General features: G+C 28.7%; 4 protein-coding genes across 5 annotated transcripts in view; 2 read left to right on the top strand and 2 right to left on the bottom strand.

Moving 5' to 3' along the window:
• Nucleotides 1-661, top strand: part of LOC100207901 (carnitine O-acetyltransferase) — a 50,935-nt gene extending 50,274 nt beyond the window's left edge. For both annotated transcript variants that reach the window (XM_065791443.1, XM_065791442.1), the window contains exons 12-13: nucleotides 29-166; nucleotides 351-661. In XM_065791443.1, coding sequence (XP_065647515.1) covers nucleotides 29-166; nucleotides 351-557 — 345 coding nt within the window. In that variant the 3' untranslated portion in view covers nucleotides 558-661. The remainder of the gene's footprint in view (nucleotides 1-28; nucleotides 167-350) is intronic.
• Nucleotides 662-8,614: 7,953 nt separating this feature from the next.
• LOC136076161 (uncharacterized) lies at nucleotides 8,615-9,496 on the bottom strand. Its single transcript, XM_065789635.1, has one exon. The coding sequence runs from the start codon at nucleotides 9,494-9,496 to the stop codon at nucleotides 8,615-8,617; it is 882 nt and encodes a 293-aa protein (XP_065645707.1).
• Nucleotides 9,497-9,621: 125 nt separating this feature from the next.
• LOC136076160 (uncharacterized) lies at nucleotides 9,622-11,235 on the bottom strand. The gene has a single exon (XM_065789634.1). It carries the CDS (start codon nucleotides 11,233-11,235, stop codon nucleotides 9,622-9,624), a length of 1,614 nt encoding a protein of 537 aa, XP_065645706.1.
• A 1,544-nt stretch (nucleotides 11,236-12,779) lies between these two features.
• The window catches only part of LOC100209993 (carnitine O-acetyltransferase), a 25,813-nt gene continuing 20,910 nt past the window's right edge, over nucleotides 12,780-17,682 (top strand). Inside the window, exons 1-3 of the mRNA XM_065791441.1 lie at nucleotides 12,780-12,929; nucleotides 13,360-13,748; nucleotides 13,826-13,879. Coding sequence (XP_065647513.1) covers nucleotides 12,894-12,929; nucleotides 13,360-13,748; nucleotides 13,826-13,879 — 479 coding nt within the window. The 5' untranslated portion in view covers nucleotides 12,780-12,893. The remainder of the gene's footprint in view (nucleotides 12,930-13,359; nucleotides 13,749-13,825; nucleotides 13,880-17,682) is intronic.

The raw sequence follows: 17,682 nt of genomic DNA, 5'->3' as shown, positions 1-17,682 counted from the left end.
TTTTAAGGCATTGATAATTTTATATTAGGCTCTTAATTTTCAAGCTATTGATCGACATATGCTTGGGTTGAAGCTAACAGCTTTATCCACAGGACTGCCTTTACCTGAGGTATTTTGTGATACTGCTTATAAATACGCCATGTATTTTCATGTGTGTACTAGCCAGGTACGTTTTATTTTCGGCTTAAACTAAATAATTATATATTAATGATATATTTTTTAACAGTTAATTATAGCAAGTAATTTTGCTTGTTTAAAGTTTCTCTTTATTATATCTAATTTTCATAAGTTCCCCCGGTTAGGTTTATAACTTTTACTCTAATATAGTAGTTTATGATCTTTCTATTTAGGTCCTTTCTTCACATATGGTAGATGCAATTTTTGCTCCTGAAGTTCCAGATGGATATGGTGTATGCTACAATCCTATGGAAACAAAATTTACATATGTGGTGTCTGCTTACCATAGCAACTCAAATACAAATGCGGGAGATTTTGGTGAATTGATTGCGCGTGCAATGGGGGATAATTATATTCTACTTATCAATCAAACTTTTTAAATCTTTTAACGATTTAATATTTTCTAATACGAAACAAATTTGTATTATTTTTTTGCATATAAATGTCGTTTATAATAAATCTCAGTTAAACGCTATATAGCAAAGCTAGGTTTTTCTATATGAAAACAAGTTTATCCGTTAGTACGTTATATTTTAATATACGTTAGATATGCACAACGTTAACAATATAAAATTTTTTGATGGCTCAGAACTAAAATATATAACAACCGATTTTGAAATTGAAAATAATAATAATTTGCTAAGATCGAAGACATTAAAATCTCGCTATGATTTTAAAAAACAACATGCTGGTTGGTTAAGTTCTGTTAAGAAATTCCTGTTTTCAATTTTGCATAACAGTTTGACGGGGTTTAAAATGGGTGAATTTCCCGGTCATTGGACAAGAACATTCAAATTTTTTTGGAGCCATGTCTTGACAATTTTTACCTAATGGCAAGTAAGGCCGCTGTGCAGGAAAATATCAAAATTTCAAATTTAAGACCAATGAAACAATGCTTTTCAAAATTTTCAAATTATTCGCAAGATCGACAGTCTTATTAATGGTGTAAACTAACGCGATCGTTGGCAATAATTGCACCCCCAGCGTATCGGGGAAGGAAGCGTGAGTTTCTTTTAGGGGCCGGCAAAGATAGACTTCGTGTGCTGCAAACTGCTTAACTTTTTTAAAAACATGAAATGTCGTCACGTGTTTGTCACAAATTTGGCAAAAAAAGAATATCTTGTGTTCTTAACCAAATATGAGGCAACTACGAATGTTTTTTTGAGAAAGGTTTGACTTGAATCAATCTCTTTAGTACGACGTCTTCAAATTGCGAGGGTTCTAATACTTATTTTTTTTTCTGCTTGTTTACATTTGTCGTCGATTACAAAAACAAACAAACAAGACTTCTGAAAAAAGATCAAAATGATCTTATCATCAGAACCTTTTACAAGTTTAAAACTTTTTTTCATCATACGTAAAGAAGACTAAAAAATTACAATAAATCGTGATATAAATTAAAAATATAAATCAAACCACTAATGTTATATACAATAAAAAAGTTGGATCTTGTCGTTAGAACTTATAAAAACGCAAAAAGAAAATATATATATATATATATATATACCATATATAAATATATATACAAAGTAAATTCAGTATGAAATCTTTTTATAATAGGAAAGAGAAGATACAACAGTCTTTCAATAAAAAAAAAATGCGTGGTTGTTATAAAAAGTTTTTAAATATATCATAAATAGATAAAATAAAATTTTCAAGTTTATTTTTAAAAATCGGAGAAGTTTTGGATATATCTAAACTAGATATAACAATTTTATTCCAAAGATATGGTGCTCGAAATGTAATGCAAATTTTTTAAACTTTGTTCTGAAAATTGGTTCATGTACAAAATATTTATTTCTAAGTAAATATTTATTAATTGGCAACAGGATGAGTCAGAACCAGGATCTAAAGAGGAGTAAGGCCTTTAATCCACTTTGGATCAGTTAATCCACTATAGATCTTAAAATTAACTAGGTTCTATATAAATCTAAAGACCCAAAATGGTTCCATTTTTAATAAATTTTAAAAGATTTTTAAAATTTATTAAAAATAAAACAAAGTTTCTTTATGTTTCTTTAGAAAAACGTAACATAAAAAAAAAAAGCTACAGCAGTGCGCAAAAGTTTATTCGAGATCAGAATATTAATCAAACTTTTCAGGATTTTTTAATTTAATTTATTTTAATTTTTATTTTTATTTTTAAAAGAACAATCAATTAGCAATTAACAATCAATTATACAATTAACATTAATAAAATAAGATAGTTAAAAATAATAATTGAAAAAAATCAAATAATCAATGATATAATCATAAAATGAGTTGCATAAAAGTTTAATTGAGTTAAGGTTTAGAACATTAAAAAAATTTTTTTTTAAATATACAAATTTAATATTTAAAGTGACTCAATAGCAAAGAAGCACTCGTCTCTGCATTAATTTAACCAATTTCACGCGCACCTTAAGTGGCACTTTTAACCAATACTCGTTCAAAAATTGATTGAACTTGATGGTTTACCAATTGAGTGTTGATCCATGACCAAATATTATCTGTTAGATTGATATCTGGTGATCTAGGACACCAAGGCAACAAACTAATCTTCTTTGTGTTAAACCAGCGTGTTATACTATGTGCCATGTATGCAAGAGCCCCGTTTAGCTGAAAGATGTATTGCTTGATTCTGCCATACAATTGCTTTATCAATAGATTCAAACGTGTTATACAGCTCACAAATACCAAAATTTTTGTGGGAAAAACATCCCCATATGTCCACTGAGCCTCTACCACCTTTTTGTTTTGCTTGCAAATAGCGCTCACAATATTTCTCAGTTGCGAATCTTTTAACGTATATTCTTCCTTTGCGGTTTATAACCTGAAAATTTGACTAATCACTTTATCCCAATCTTCAACTGCCTAATGCAAACGTTCTTTGCACCATTTTCGTCTTTTGCATTGATCCATGATTGACAAGATAGCCTTTTTTTTTTTGCAATGTAAGACCTAATACTTTTTTTTTGCGAACGTTTTTCTAACAAGTTTTCTGCTTACATTTCTATAAGGAAAGAATTATTTGAATATTTATGCTAGCTTTTTGTTGCTGAGCCTAGGATTTTTTCTACTGATTCTGAATATGCTATTTTTGTCGCGGTCACTAAGCTTCGATGGTCTTCCAGAGCAAGGCATGTCAACAACGTTACCTGTCAGCTCCCAGGTTTTCTCTGATTTTTGGCACGCAAAATTCAGAAAATACATAAGTTTACAAATTTCAACGTTTTTATGATTCCTTGATTTGACCAGTCCAATAGTTTGCCATTTGATGCTCTCTGACACTGCTTTTCTACCTATTTACAAGCAAATTAAAATTTAAAATTAATATTTAATAATGCAGTTACTCTTTAGATAATTTTTATCAAGTAAAATATTTTTTGTAATTTTAAAATTAATATTTTATTTAAGAATCACGAGTATTAAATGATAAATGTAGTGAATATTTATCATTTAAAGCGGTAATTAAGTATAATAATTAGTTATGAAGGGTGAAAAATGTGTAATTAATTAACTCGAACTTTAAAGTCATCAGTAAAATACATTGTCTAACGTTCAATTAGTTTTACGGAAGTAGTGTGGTATGTATGAAATTTTTTTTTGTCTGTTTTATCAATACAAGCATAAACAGCAAAAAACAAAAAAGATAAAATTAAAATCTATATATGTTGAATTTTAATGTTAGAAAAACTAGCACTTTGTTATGAAAAACTTGACTAAACTTTTGTGCAGAGTACATATAGTATAACGTATAAAGAGACCAATTGAACCTTTAATAATTCTACAAATTCCAAAGGTTCACCACTTGTTAAAAAAACAGCAATGTCGCAGTGGTAAGAGCGCTTACTTAAGATGCATAAGATCAAGAGTTTGATCCGAGATCTGAGTATCGGTCAGAAAGGAGGCATGAACATCTTTGTTAAATGCTCTTCCACGGTGCTCTGTGAGAAGACCGTTATATCTTCTTGGAACACCTAAAACAAAATATATGTAAAAATAATGATGGTAAAAATTAAAAAAAGTAGTTGTGAAAAATAACACACAAAAAAATCTGGATAAATTTTTTTTTTTTAATTTGATTCAGTAAACTATGAAAATCATAATGCAAAGACTGACGCTTGAACAACGCTTGGAATTTATTCAAATTTACTTCAAAAAACAGTCTTCGACTTGCGTAGCTCATAGACAACTTTGCGCTTTTTATGGCACAAACAATCTTCCATTTAAGCAAATATCGTTATAAGCCATCATCTAAACTATCTAAAAATCTATGTAAACCTTAGTCAAACTGTGAATTTTGTAACACTCTAGAGAATGCAATAAAATTAAAACGTCGAAGGAAAGTGCGTACTAAAGAGAATATCAAAAATTGGTCAAAATTGATCGATTCTTTGTTGGTAGCAAGAGGTTGGGCTGTTTCCATAGAAAATTTTGCGCAAAAATCTCGCCCTACACCCATACAAAATCCAGCTGGTGCAAGAATTAAAGCCACAACCCAGCCAGGATTTGGACTGAAAAAACGTCTTTCGAACGTTAAAAAGACGTTCAGAACGTTCAAAAGACGTTTAAAAGACTTTTTCAGCCCACGCTGGTGACGTTATTGGAACCTTTCTTCAAATGAGGCTTGCGTTGCGATCAATGGAGATCGTTACCGCACAAAGATTTTTTTTTTTTGAAAATACGGATGACAACATTTAAACGTCCAAAATGCGCTTCGCCGCGGTGCCCATATGTCCCTAATCATTTTCAACCGTTTATGCCATGTATTGATCGTTTATGCCATGTATTGATCTTTCAAATAAAAAAAAATGTTTGATTTTAATTAAATTTTTTATATTATATTTTTGGCCGAGGATGGAGTGCCGAAAGTCGGCACTCTAACGAAATTTGCTTATAGTGCTGGAAGCCCGTTTATTGGTTGAAAAAGTCACGTGTCAAAACAAATTCCGATTTCATATATTTTAAATTCCAATCATTGGGAAAATATTTGAAAATTTTCATTTCATTCATACTTAAAAGATGTCAACTAGTTTTGCATGCAAAGATACTTTTTTATCATTTGAAGATTTAAAATCAGTTATTAAGAAATATGAAGATTCTCATTTTGTGCAGATGTGGATTCGTGACGCCAAAACAATTGAAGCTCCTAGAAAAAACATTCCAAGAAAAGCTGCTATAATAGCTCCACAGATAAAGTATTACTATATTAAGTATTGTTGCATACATGGTGGAAAGAAATTTACAAATAAAGGCAATGGAAAACGTGAAACTTCGTAAATACTTTTTTATTTTATAATTTTGTTACTATTAATGAAGAATTTATTATAAATAAAGGTTTAAAAAATAAATTGATAACTTATTTATGCATAGGAAATAAACAATGTTCTTATTTAAATGCCTTAATTCATCAAAGGATAGCATATTTATTTCATGAAAAAATAACCGATTTTGAACATGTTTATTATAGAACTTATAAAAAAGAGTGTCCATTCTTTTTAAGTTTTAAAGTATTAGAAGATGGGCAAACATTAATTTTGCAAGATTTAAACAATGAATATAATCATGAAGTATCTGAAGTAAGTTATAATTACTTATAACATTTATGATAAAATGTCCTTAAAATATGTGAATTAATTTCTTAAAATATCCTGCAATTTATTTGAAAAAATTTTGCGACTGACATTTTCTGGAAAGGTATTGTGGTTAGAAACCATATTAGCTTATATGTTGTAGGTATTTTTTGATTATAACGAATAAAATAATTGCTTTTAAAAATAGATTTTGTATAAGCACTTATCATATCAAAGAAGACTTCCTAATTATGCTATTGCAAAAGCAGAAAACTTTTTACGCTTAAAAGCTAACAAAAAGCTACCTCAACGTGAATTGTCAAAGGAGACTGGAAAAATGATAACTCTTCGTGATTTATCAAATATTGCTGCTTCTGCAAACAAAAGTGATACACGAAATAATTTAACAAGTTTTGTTAAGACTTTAAAAGAAAAATACAGTAAGAAAGTCATAAAACATTTTTTGTAAAGAATTATAGTTATCATTATTTTAATTTTTTGATTTTCATATTGTTACATATATAAATAAATAAATAAATAAATATATATATATATATATATATATATATATATATATATATAAATATATATATATATGTATATATATATATATATATATATATATAAATATATATCTATATGTATATAAATATATATATATATATACATATGTATGTATATATATAAATATATATCTATATGTATATAAATATATATAAATATATATATATATATATATATACATATGTATGTATATATATATATATATATATTTATATATATATATATATATATATACATATATATATATATATATATATAATATATACATATATATATATATATATACATATATATATATATATATATATATATATATATATATATATATATATATATATATACATATATATATATATATATATATATATATATATATATATATATATATATATATATATATATATATACATATATATATATATATATATATACATATATATATATATATATATACATATATATATATATATATATATACATATATATATATATATATATATATATATATATACATATATATATATATATATATATATATATATATATATATATATATATATATATATATATATACATATATATATATATATATATATATATATATATATATATATATATATACATATATATATATATATATATATATATATATATATATATATATATATATATATATATATATATATATATATATATATATATATATATATATATATATATATATATATGCGTTTTAGATGCTAATGTAGATGTTTTAACAGATGCAGAAGATAATTTACAAGGGCTTTTCTTCTAAGATATTTCAATGCATAGTGCTAACAATGCATTTCCTAAATTTTTATGCATGGATGCAACTTATAAATTATTAGAAATTCGTCTGCCAGTATATATTCTGCTATGTGAAGATGGAGCTGGTTTGGATTCCTTCTTTATATAACTTTAGTTACTAATTTTGAATTTGGGTACTGCTGTGCTTTTTTTGTTAGATTTTTGAAATTTGCTTGTTGCTAGAAGTATTTTTCATAGGTGAAAGTGAAATAGTTGCTGTAGGTTTGCTTACTGGTGAAGATGCTTCATCTCTGAGGTATGATTTATTAACTATATCTAGCTTTGATGTGTTTACTTTATAGCAGATGAAATCAATATTAAAGTAAATACATCATCACACACACACACACACAAAATTCTTACAAAGAAAAAAATATATATACATAGAAAAAAGATTGTTTAAAAGTTATGAAATCTTTTGTACATAATTTTTAGTTCGTTCATTGAAAGATTTAAGAGTTATAATATTTCTTGGCCAAAGACAAGTGTATTCATGGCAGATAAAGACTTGACAGAAGGAGACATATTACGTGGTGCTTTTCCAGGGGTTTCTCTATTACTCTGTTTATTTCATACCCTGACGTAATAATCATTGTTTATATATGATTAGTTATTTGATTAAGGAATATTTTCTTGTTCAGATTTGAGTTAAGATTTTTTTTAAATTTGTTCAATTATTTACAAAATCTTACATATTTTGATTTTTCTTAGTAACTGATTTTAAACCTTCAAATGATAAAAAAGTATCTTTGCATGCAAAACTAGTTGACATCTTTTAAGTATGAATGAAATGAAACTTTTCAAATATTTTCCCAATGATTGTAAAATATCTGAAATCGGAATTTATTTTGACACGTGACTTTTTCAACCAATAAACGGTTAAATACCAAGCTTATCGGGCTTAAAGAAACCCGATAAGGGTTTTAACATATATATATATATATATATATATATATATATATATATATATATATATATATATATATATATATATATATATATATATATATATATATATATATATATATATATATATATTGTAGTTTTTTCTCGTAATCAACAAATCAATAAACAGATAAATTAAATCAATAAACAATAATCTTTTCTCTCTTATTTACAAATTTTTCCTCAATATATATACTCTATGCTTTTCCTAAAATAACCTTCAAAACACCGTCATAAATCACCGCAAAAACATATTTACAATTATTATTGGTAAAAACTATTAAAGTTATTAAATCTCTTACGTCATTAAATATTCTAGAACTTTCCGGAATTACACTCCTCCTTGATCCTTACGGATCATCCAAATAACAATCAAAGTATTTCGAAGGCATGCGCCGTTCCCGACCACTCCGTCGCAAAAGCATGTCGATTTCTTGGGGTCTATCTTCAGCTTCGACATTTTCCTCGTTCGTCTCTAATACATCTTTAACTTGCTCTCCTTGATTTTTAGCGTTCTCTAGACCAGTTTCAGTATTCATCTCTATTTACACATCAGGGATAATGCAGGACTGAGTATCATTTTGAGGTCTAACGTGTTTCACATGACGCGGAATGCCGTTCACTTCTACGATTTGTTTCGACGCATTCCGAGTTATCGTAGCTGGTTGCCACTTTGTATAGCACCTCGCATTTGGTGGTTTCAGCCAGACTTTATCGCCGATTCGAAACCTCTTGTTCGTGACATTTTGCGCAGGAAGATTCTCTTTTCCCAATCCTTTCACACCAATGGTATAACTATATATTTTGTCCATCGGACTTGCACCATTTTTGTCGGCTGAGACATTGTACCAATATAGTGCCTCCGGTATCGACATTTTCGATCGTTCTGCTATTCTCTTGATCGTACGGTGGTTTCTTTCTACAATTCCATTTCCTTCAGGATAATAAGTGGCTCTAAATCTAATTTGTACTCTCCAACTATCGAGGAAACTCCTTATCTCTTTAGTTTTAAATGTCGGCTCATTGTCAGTCAATATTTCAGACGGTGCTCCACGTTCACAAAAAATAAGACGGAGTATTCGGACTATGGCAAGACTTCCGTATGAACTTGATAACTGTCGCCACAACGCGTATTTTGAAGGTCCGCAATCAATTAGACTCAAAAACTTGTCAGTGCCATAATGCGTGATGTCCATGGCCAATCTCTCCCAGTTTCCTTCAACATCCAATTTCCTTTTTTCCAACCGTATTGGCGCTGGATCTATTGACTGACATGGTTCGCAACTTTTTATCACATTTCGAATATCGTTTTCAGTAGCAGTCGGAATTGCTTTACGAACAAAGTTTAACGTTCGATTCACTCCGAAATGTCCAGTTCTTTGGTGTATATCGGAAATAGATTCAGCCTTCGTAGCTACGATTCCCATACAACTATTCCGACACTCTGGCACAGTCAGTTTGTTGAGCCATCTGCTGCGAACTCTTGTTAATGCGTCAGCCAAATTATCTTTAGAAGGAATGAGTTTTACCTCAACGCTAACATTGTATTCTTCTATACTGTCACGGAATCGGTAAAAACAGTCACTTTCTTCAGCTTCCACATTAGAGCCATATTCATTCCACGTATCACAGCGTCTAATTCTGCCATGTTTATATGAATATCAGACGTTTCTTTTCGCAGCCATGTTGCATCCTCCACAGTAGTTTCCCCAACTTGAATAAGAGCACCTATCGCTAAAGAACTGGCATCAACCCACACTTTTCCCTCATCACCACACACAGCCCAATCACCACAAGCAGGCTCGCAACGTTCCACCTCAGCAAATACTTCTTTAAGCACCCACTTAACGTTCTCATCACAAATTTCATCGTCCCAACCCTTCGTCAGACTGACAGCTTTCCTCTTGAAGAGACTACAAATCACTCGCAGCCAACCACACACGGGTAAATGCCCTACCATCTGTCCACAGATTGAAAACACAACTCTCCTGGTTAACTTTTGCGACATAGCATCAACTCGATTCCCTCTGGACCACATCAGTTTGTTACCAACCTTGCGCACACAAAATCCTAACACACGAACTCCATCATTACCAATCTGCTCACCTTCTTTACTTTCCAAACCATATTTTAAAAAATGCCTCTTGACATAATCACGACTCACCACACTTTCGTCTACGAAAATGTCGTCAACATAAGCGGACGTTCCACTCTTCACTAATTCGTCTTGATCAATGACGGCACTCACAACGGATTTCATGATCATTGGCGCAACGTTCAATCCGAAACCAAGTCGTGTCAAATAATACCTTTTATTTCGAAACACCACTGTTTGGAAGGGCCAAAGAGATTTATCAGTTTTTAGTTGAAGATAAGCCTTGGGTAAATCAATAATTGCTGGTTTGTTACCCATTCTTCTCCATTCTCTAAGCTTTTCGACACACACATCTGCATCTCTCGTGTATGTCTCAATGAAATAGTTAGCTTCTCTCCAGTCCAGAACAGGTCGGATTTTGTGGTCTTTGTTTCTCTGAATGACAGCCATTAAAGGAATCTGTCCTTTGGGCGGCCCCAATTCTTTTTCGTCATACTCTAACAGCCACTTCCGATCAATCCATTCCTGTAGTTCGTTTTCATAGTCTGCTGTAGCGTGTTGTGGAATTCCGTACTGTGCCACTTTATTACGCAATCGGTCGGGGCTTTCTCCATCTCTCCATTTCCATTTGACTCTCCATCCAACACCATTAAAAACTGCTTCGTGATCTTTCTTTTTTATTTCGATTTTCTTAACTTTGTCCTTGTTCAAAGCCGATGCTCCACAGTAACTCAATCCGAACTTCGCTTTTCCCAAAGGAGAAATGGATACTCCTCCTAGTAATTTAATGGAACTCATTCCGAGCATCATATCAACTCCAAACGGTTGGAAGTCCACTAAAATAACTTCATCACGTGCTTTAATGCCATCAACCTCAAGAATCACGACTGCTGACCCAGTGCACTGATGAACTTCTCCTTCAAACGTTACTACCTTTTGAGAGTTTGAGTACCTACATTTACTTTTGGGCAGGAATTTTTTATTCAAAATCGTCTTCGAACATCCTGTGTCCACTAAAGCTGTCGCAACCATACCGTTAACTTTTAAACGAATAACAGATAATGCGCTCATTCCACCGTTGTTCAGGAGCGAGGTAGCGCAGATTCCTCGCTCCTGCAATCGTTTCCCTGCAGCTTCCAGCATTTCGATGCAATGTGTCCTTCCTCACCACATTTAAAACATCTAACAGTCTTCGGTGACAAGTTCTTTGCAAGCAAACAATTCTTTGCAATGTGATTCAAACCTTTGCAGTTGTAACACACTAACGCGGTTTTTGTAGCATGGCGTCTAGATACAGCGCCAACAGCGTCACTGTCAATCACATTTGCACAGTTCAAAGCAGCTCTCACTCTGGGTAACATTATATCAATCGGGTCCATTACGGCTCGAAATCTTGATGATAAAACTTCTGGCAAACCTACAACAAACGCCAAACGCACAGACTCCTCTGATAATTTAGCAAGATAGGCTAATCGTCTTAAATCAGCCAAAAACACGTCGGCTTTTTCTCCGTCACGTAATTTTCGTTTTGTAAACAGTTCATATGCAGTATAGGCATCTACAGAAAACGCCGCTAATAACACACGCTCGACTTCCACAACATCTTTTTTATCTTCCGCGGTTAAAGCATCGTACACTGCATAAGCAGCTTCTCTGAGAAGAATCGGAAAAAGTAGCTCAAGCTTTAAGTTCTGAATTTCAGCAATCACTTTCGTTCGTTGAATCCATACAGCAGCATCCGAAGTGCCATCATACGTTTCAAACATATCAAATAATCTCATACTTGGTTCCATGCCCGGTTAGCTTGTAGTTTTTTCTCGTAATCAACAAATCAATAAACAGATAAATTAAATCAATAAACAATAATCTTTTCTCTTAACTAAAACTCTCTTATTTACAAATTTTTCCTCAATATATATACTCTATGCTTTTCCTAAAATAACCTTCAAAACACCGTCATAAATCACCGCAAAAACATATTTACAATTATTATTGGTAAAAACTATTAAAGTTATTAAATCTCTAACGTCATTAAATATTCTAGAACTTTCCGGAATTACATATATATATATATTTATATATATATATATATATATTACAATATATATATATATATATTTTTAAATATTTGTATTATAATTTATAATATAATTTAAACTGTAATTTGTTTTATTTGGTTTAAAATTATAGGCGTCGTTATGAAAGTGGGGTGCACAAACAAAAATGTAATAGTAAAAAAATAACGTAAAAAATCAACAAATTTGTTTTGACCCTTTCTAATTTTTCTCACCCTGATTTATTAAAACTTGTTTAACAAATGTTAATTTTTATAAATTTTACAATATTTTATACAGCGATAAAATATTGTAAAATAAACGTTTTTAAAGCAAAAAAAAAACAAAAAACTATTAACTTTTTTGAAAATTCGTGTTATATAGTAAAATTGTAAATAAAAGTTGTTTATCCCTTGGGGCACTATATTCATTATTTCTCTTAGTATAAGTTAACAGAAAGTTAAAGAACGCCGATAAATATATCTAATTAAAGTTAAATCATTTACTAATTCACATCCTGAATTTTTAAAAAGGAGATTTATTACTTTGATAGAATTGCTGCTAACAAAGTAATGAATTAAAAATTCTCTTGACAATATACATAATTTTCACAAAAAATGCAATAATTTTACTTTTACAATAATTTAGATACCATTGAAAATATTTTTTGAAAAAATGCTGTTGTCTGGAAGAAGGTTTATTGAGAACAAGGTATTAGTTTAATAGATTATTGATATGGAGATTAAATTATTAACATATGTAGTGAAGTAAAACAATGATTAATAAACACACATTATCACAAGTTAAATATTCAAAATTAATTTTATTATCAATGCATATGCATTGATATTGTATGTGCATAAAATAAGTCTTACAAATTTTTCATTACTTTGTGTGTGTGTGTGTGTGTGTGTGTGTGTGTGTGTGTGTGTGTGTGTGTGTGTGTGTGTGTTTGTGTGTGTGTGTGTGTGTGTGTGTGTGTGTGTGTGTGTGTGTGTGTGTGTGTGTGTGTGTGTGTGTGTGTGTGTGTGTGTGTGTGTGTGTGTGTGTGTGTGTGTGTGTGTGTGTGTGTGTGTGTGTGTGTGTGTGTGTGGTATATGTCAATTATATAATAATAGTTTAAAGTAATGTTTACATTTAGATTAAAATGACTAATATTATTATGAAAAACTTAAACAAAGTTAGTTATCATCCAAAAGTTATGATGGCAAAGGAAAATAGCCTGCCACATTTACCAGTTCCACCTTTGCATCAAACTATGAATAAGTATATTATAGCACTTGAGCCATTATTAAATAAAAACCAGCTTGAAAAAACAAAAAAAATAGTTTCTGAATTTTTAACTCCCGGTGGAGTTGGTGAAGAACTTCAGCACAAGTTAGAAGAAAAGGCAAAAGTTACAGACAATTGGTTAGCAGAATGGTGGAATAACTGTGCTTACTTTGAATACAGATCACCAGTTATTATCAATTCAAGTCCTGGAGTTTTTTTCCCTAAACAAGACTTTAAATGTGATTTTGATCAATACAGGTAACTATATTTCATTTACTTCCTAATTTTTACTAATTTTTAATTTTTTTCACAAACAAGTTTTTTATTCTCAAAAGGTACACTGCAAAGTTGATTAGAGCAATTATAGATTTTAAAGGTTTGGTTGACAGGTGTGTTTCTATTTTATTTTATGTTTTAATTTAATTAATAATAAATTATGTATTACTTATTATCATTATTGTCGTTTTTGTTGTTTAGGGATTGTAATACCAGTTTACTAGTTAACCGGTAAATAGCTAATTTTCATTGAAGTAAATTTAAAAAATTTACTGGTAGTTTGGCAGTTTTTGTTCAGGTGGTCATGTTTTAAGTTTAAAGAGAACTAAAGAGAAACTATTTCCTCCAATAATGGTTCTGCAAGTAGTCTTGTATTCATCTCTTCACAATCTTTTTCATATAAACAGTCAACAATAGCTAAATTTATTTCATGATTGTAACAAAGTTGACTTTCAAATGGCATCAAGGTGGCATATTTTTTCATTACGGAAGGATCGTTTATAGTTATGGCTATCTTCTGAAATGTCAAGTTTGGTGTCCTGGAGATTTTTTTCTGACAATTGTTTTCAATTTTTCAGCATTACAACTACCTTATCCAACAGAAGTTAATGCAAATTGCTTAGATTCAGTGCCGTTGTGAATTTTGATATTTAAATATCTCTTGAATATATTATCAGTCCACTCATCAATTATTGTACTAAATTTCTTTCCCAAGACTTTAGACTCTTGAATTTAAATTAAGAGATATATTCATGCTATATTTCAATTTTAAATGATTCATCAAATTCGTTGTTCCATAATTAAAAATCGTACAAACTTCATTACAGTTGCCAACTTGACATTTTGCCTGATTTTTACAAAATGTTTCCACATTTTAATCGTCATTTTCTAAATAAAATTTTAGTTTAGTCAATGTAACCTAAAAAAGCATGAGACTCATACTTGATAGTACTTCTTTGCATTTATAGTACTTATAGTACTTCTTTATAGCATTTATAGTACTTCTTTGTATAATTTCGATAGTTACTTGATTAAATTCACAATTAAACAAAGATAAATTTTTAAAAATTACAGTAGTAGTGAATTAATTATAATATAAAATTCACGGAAATTGAGTAACTTGGATATTAAAATAAAGGGTTCGTAACGAATTAGATTTTTAAAAATGTGACAGTTATTTTTTAAAAATGCTGAAAAATAATTTAAAAATTTTTGCACTATTTGTATACAAATATTTGGGTAAAAATACAAATATTTGGGTGACCCAAAATAGTGGTAAAAACACCAAAATAGTGCTAAAACAAATATAAAACAAAATAGTGCTAATACAAATATTTGGGTGACCCCAAATATTGCTAAAAACACCAAATAGTGCTAAAAACACCAAAATTCCAAATAACAAATAATTGGGTTTGACATCCCTAAAGCTAACTTTTTTAGTATAGTATTATTTTACTATATAGAGCATATAAAAGGTGGATAAAAAAAGTCAGCAAATGTATATAGGCCTTGTTTTAAAGCATAAACTGGCACGCCATTTATCTATGCGTTTAATGTAAGCGGTAAACCATTTTGGTTGAGCTACTTTTTATCATTATATTTAAATAAGTCTAAAGATATCGTTTTAGCAGTAAGATAAAAGTAATTAGGTTTGAATGACGACTACGTATAAAAGTTTGCATAAAAATTACGTTTAACTAACGAATGTAATTAGTTAATAAAAAACAAAGAAAATTTTATTTTTATTATTCCAACTTTTCCTTCAAAAATGTTTGACAAGAGAAAAAAAGAAAGATGTTATACGAGGCTTAAAAAAAGAAATCATAAAAGAAACATTAAAAAAACTCTTATTTATCATCTTACAATAGCAAGAATATTTTGATAATTTCTCATAAAAAAAACTATAAAAAAAAAATTATCGAATATTTAAAAAAAATTAAAAAACAAAACAAAAAGTTATGAGCTAAAAAATCTTTTATATTAACGCCACTTGATATTTTTTTTTGTTGCTTGTTTGTTTGTTTTATTATAATGATCGATTTTATCAAGAAAATGAAAAAACATTACAAACTTTAAACAACATCTTATAAAGAGTTTATTTTTTTATAATTAAAAAAAAACTCTTTATAAGATGTTGTGTCTTTTATGGATATAACTCATTACGGATATAAATTATTAATTATTTTGCTTGAATTTACACTTGAAGCAATATAACTATGTTAAGCAATATAACCAAGCAATATTCTTTTTAGTCTCAATATTCTTCAATAATTATTTATATTTAAGTTTTATTTTGCAAAAAAATGTAGTTTAGAAAAATAATACTTTATAACAATTACATCAGCTTTATATGATTGTGCGATATCAAAAAAGTGTAAACAGAAATTTACTTATTATTTAGAAAGAATTTCAAATAAAAAGTTATTTAGATAAAAAAATCTAATTTTTTAAAATTTTTTTTTGTTTTTTTTTCCTTCTTTTCTTTTTTTTATAAAAAATTAAATTTCTTTTAAACATGTTATAACTTATAACACTGCATCAAAAGTATTCATAAAGCATACATTTAACTTTTTTTGCCTTAAGGCAAGCACAACAGTATATATATATATATATATATATATATATATATATATATATATATATATATATATATATATATATATATATATATATATATATATATATATTTTCCTTTGCCACAAGTGATTTTTTTTGTTTCTTAATAACTTTTTAAAAGCAAATTGTCGTTATTTGCAAAAATGCAATTTTAGCTAATAATAAAAAATATATATAAAGGTATTTTAATTCATTTATACAAATGTTGAGAAAAGAAATTAATTAATTAATGTTAAATGATAATAAAAAATGTAATATTAAATTTAATTATTTAATATAAAAAACAAAACAAAAATCTAAACAAAATAGACATTCCACAATATGTTCATTTAGAAAATAACACTTGTATGTAAAAAACTCTGTATCTCTATTCAAGAAGCTGTATTCGTTGGATTTCAAGTAAAAACTACAACTTAACTTGTAATATACATTTTTAATATTTTGATTTTCTAATAAACTTAGTATGCAGTATTGGGCAAATTTATGCACTGTAATAGTGCAAGTGTACATCTTTGTAATAGTTCAAAGAAATAAAATAAAAATAAAAAACACTTGAATAACCAATTTAAATCAATCAACCTAGAATTTACAAATAGAAGTGGTTGGTTTTTAGTCATGTCATCTCAAGTCATTTTTAAATTGAGCTTGGCATTTTTAAATATTTAAATTTAATTGAGATTCTTTCCAGATTTTTATAAATTAACTTTTTATGCTTTAATGTTAGAGAGGTTATGAGTAAGGGATTGCGGTAGTGAGAAAAGTCGGTATTATATTCTGGTCGGTATTAATAACCAGTCACTACTGAAGTTATGATATTGAAATTGAGAGTAAGTTTTTTAAATATCAACACTTTCAAAAGTTTGGTATTGAACGGTATCTTTTGAAAGTGTTTGATAGTGTGAACTTAAATTATCGTCACTATCAAAAGAACCAAGCACCTCTTTTGGTTAGACTGCCTACAAGACAAAGTATACTATCTTAAATGATTGTTCATATTTTTTACAACACTCCACCTTTTAGAAATTTTTAAAAAAAAATTAATATTTTTAAATTGGTTTTTATTTCCCCAGAGACAAAATATGGCTGTAAAAACCAATGTAATTTTGATCAAGGCTTGATCAAAATTACATTGTTTTTTTTTTAAATATTTTATTAATAAAAATAAATATAGTTCAAACTACAAATAACGAATTTTAAAAATTCATACAATATTATTTTTAAATGGTGTTTTTATTTAAACCAAAAAATTTTAATGAAAGTACAAATCAAAGTCTTCATCAATGTTCTGCTTGTCTTCTTT

The sequence above is a fragment of the Hydra vulgaris genome, chromosome 02 (genome assembly GCF_038396675.1).
Source record: "Hydra vulgaris chromosome 02, alternate assembly HydraT2T_AEP".
NCBI classification, from domain to species: domain Eukaryota; kingdom Metazoa; phylum Cnidaria; class Hydrozoa; order Anthoathecata; family Hydridae; genus Hydra; species Hydra vulgaris.
Note: the sequence above shows the minus strand (reverse complement) of the source record. Positions and strands in the feature narration are given on the sequence as shown.

Coding starts and splice junctions, on each gene's coding strand:
- LOC136076161 (XM_065789635.1), bottom strand. CDS start 9,496: ATGGGAATCGTAGCTACGAAGGCTGAATCTATTTCCGATATACACCAA.
- LOC136076160 (XM_065789634.1), bottom strand. CDS start 11,235: ATGAGCGCATTATCTGTTATTCGTTTAAAAGTTAACGGTATGGTTGCG.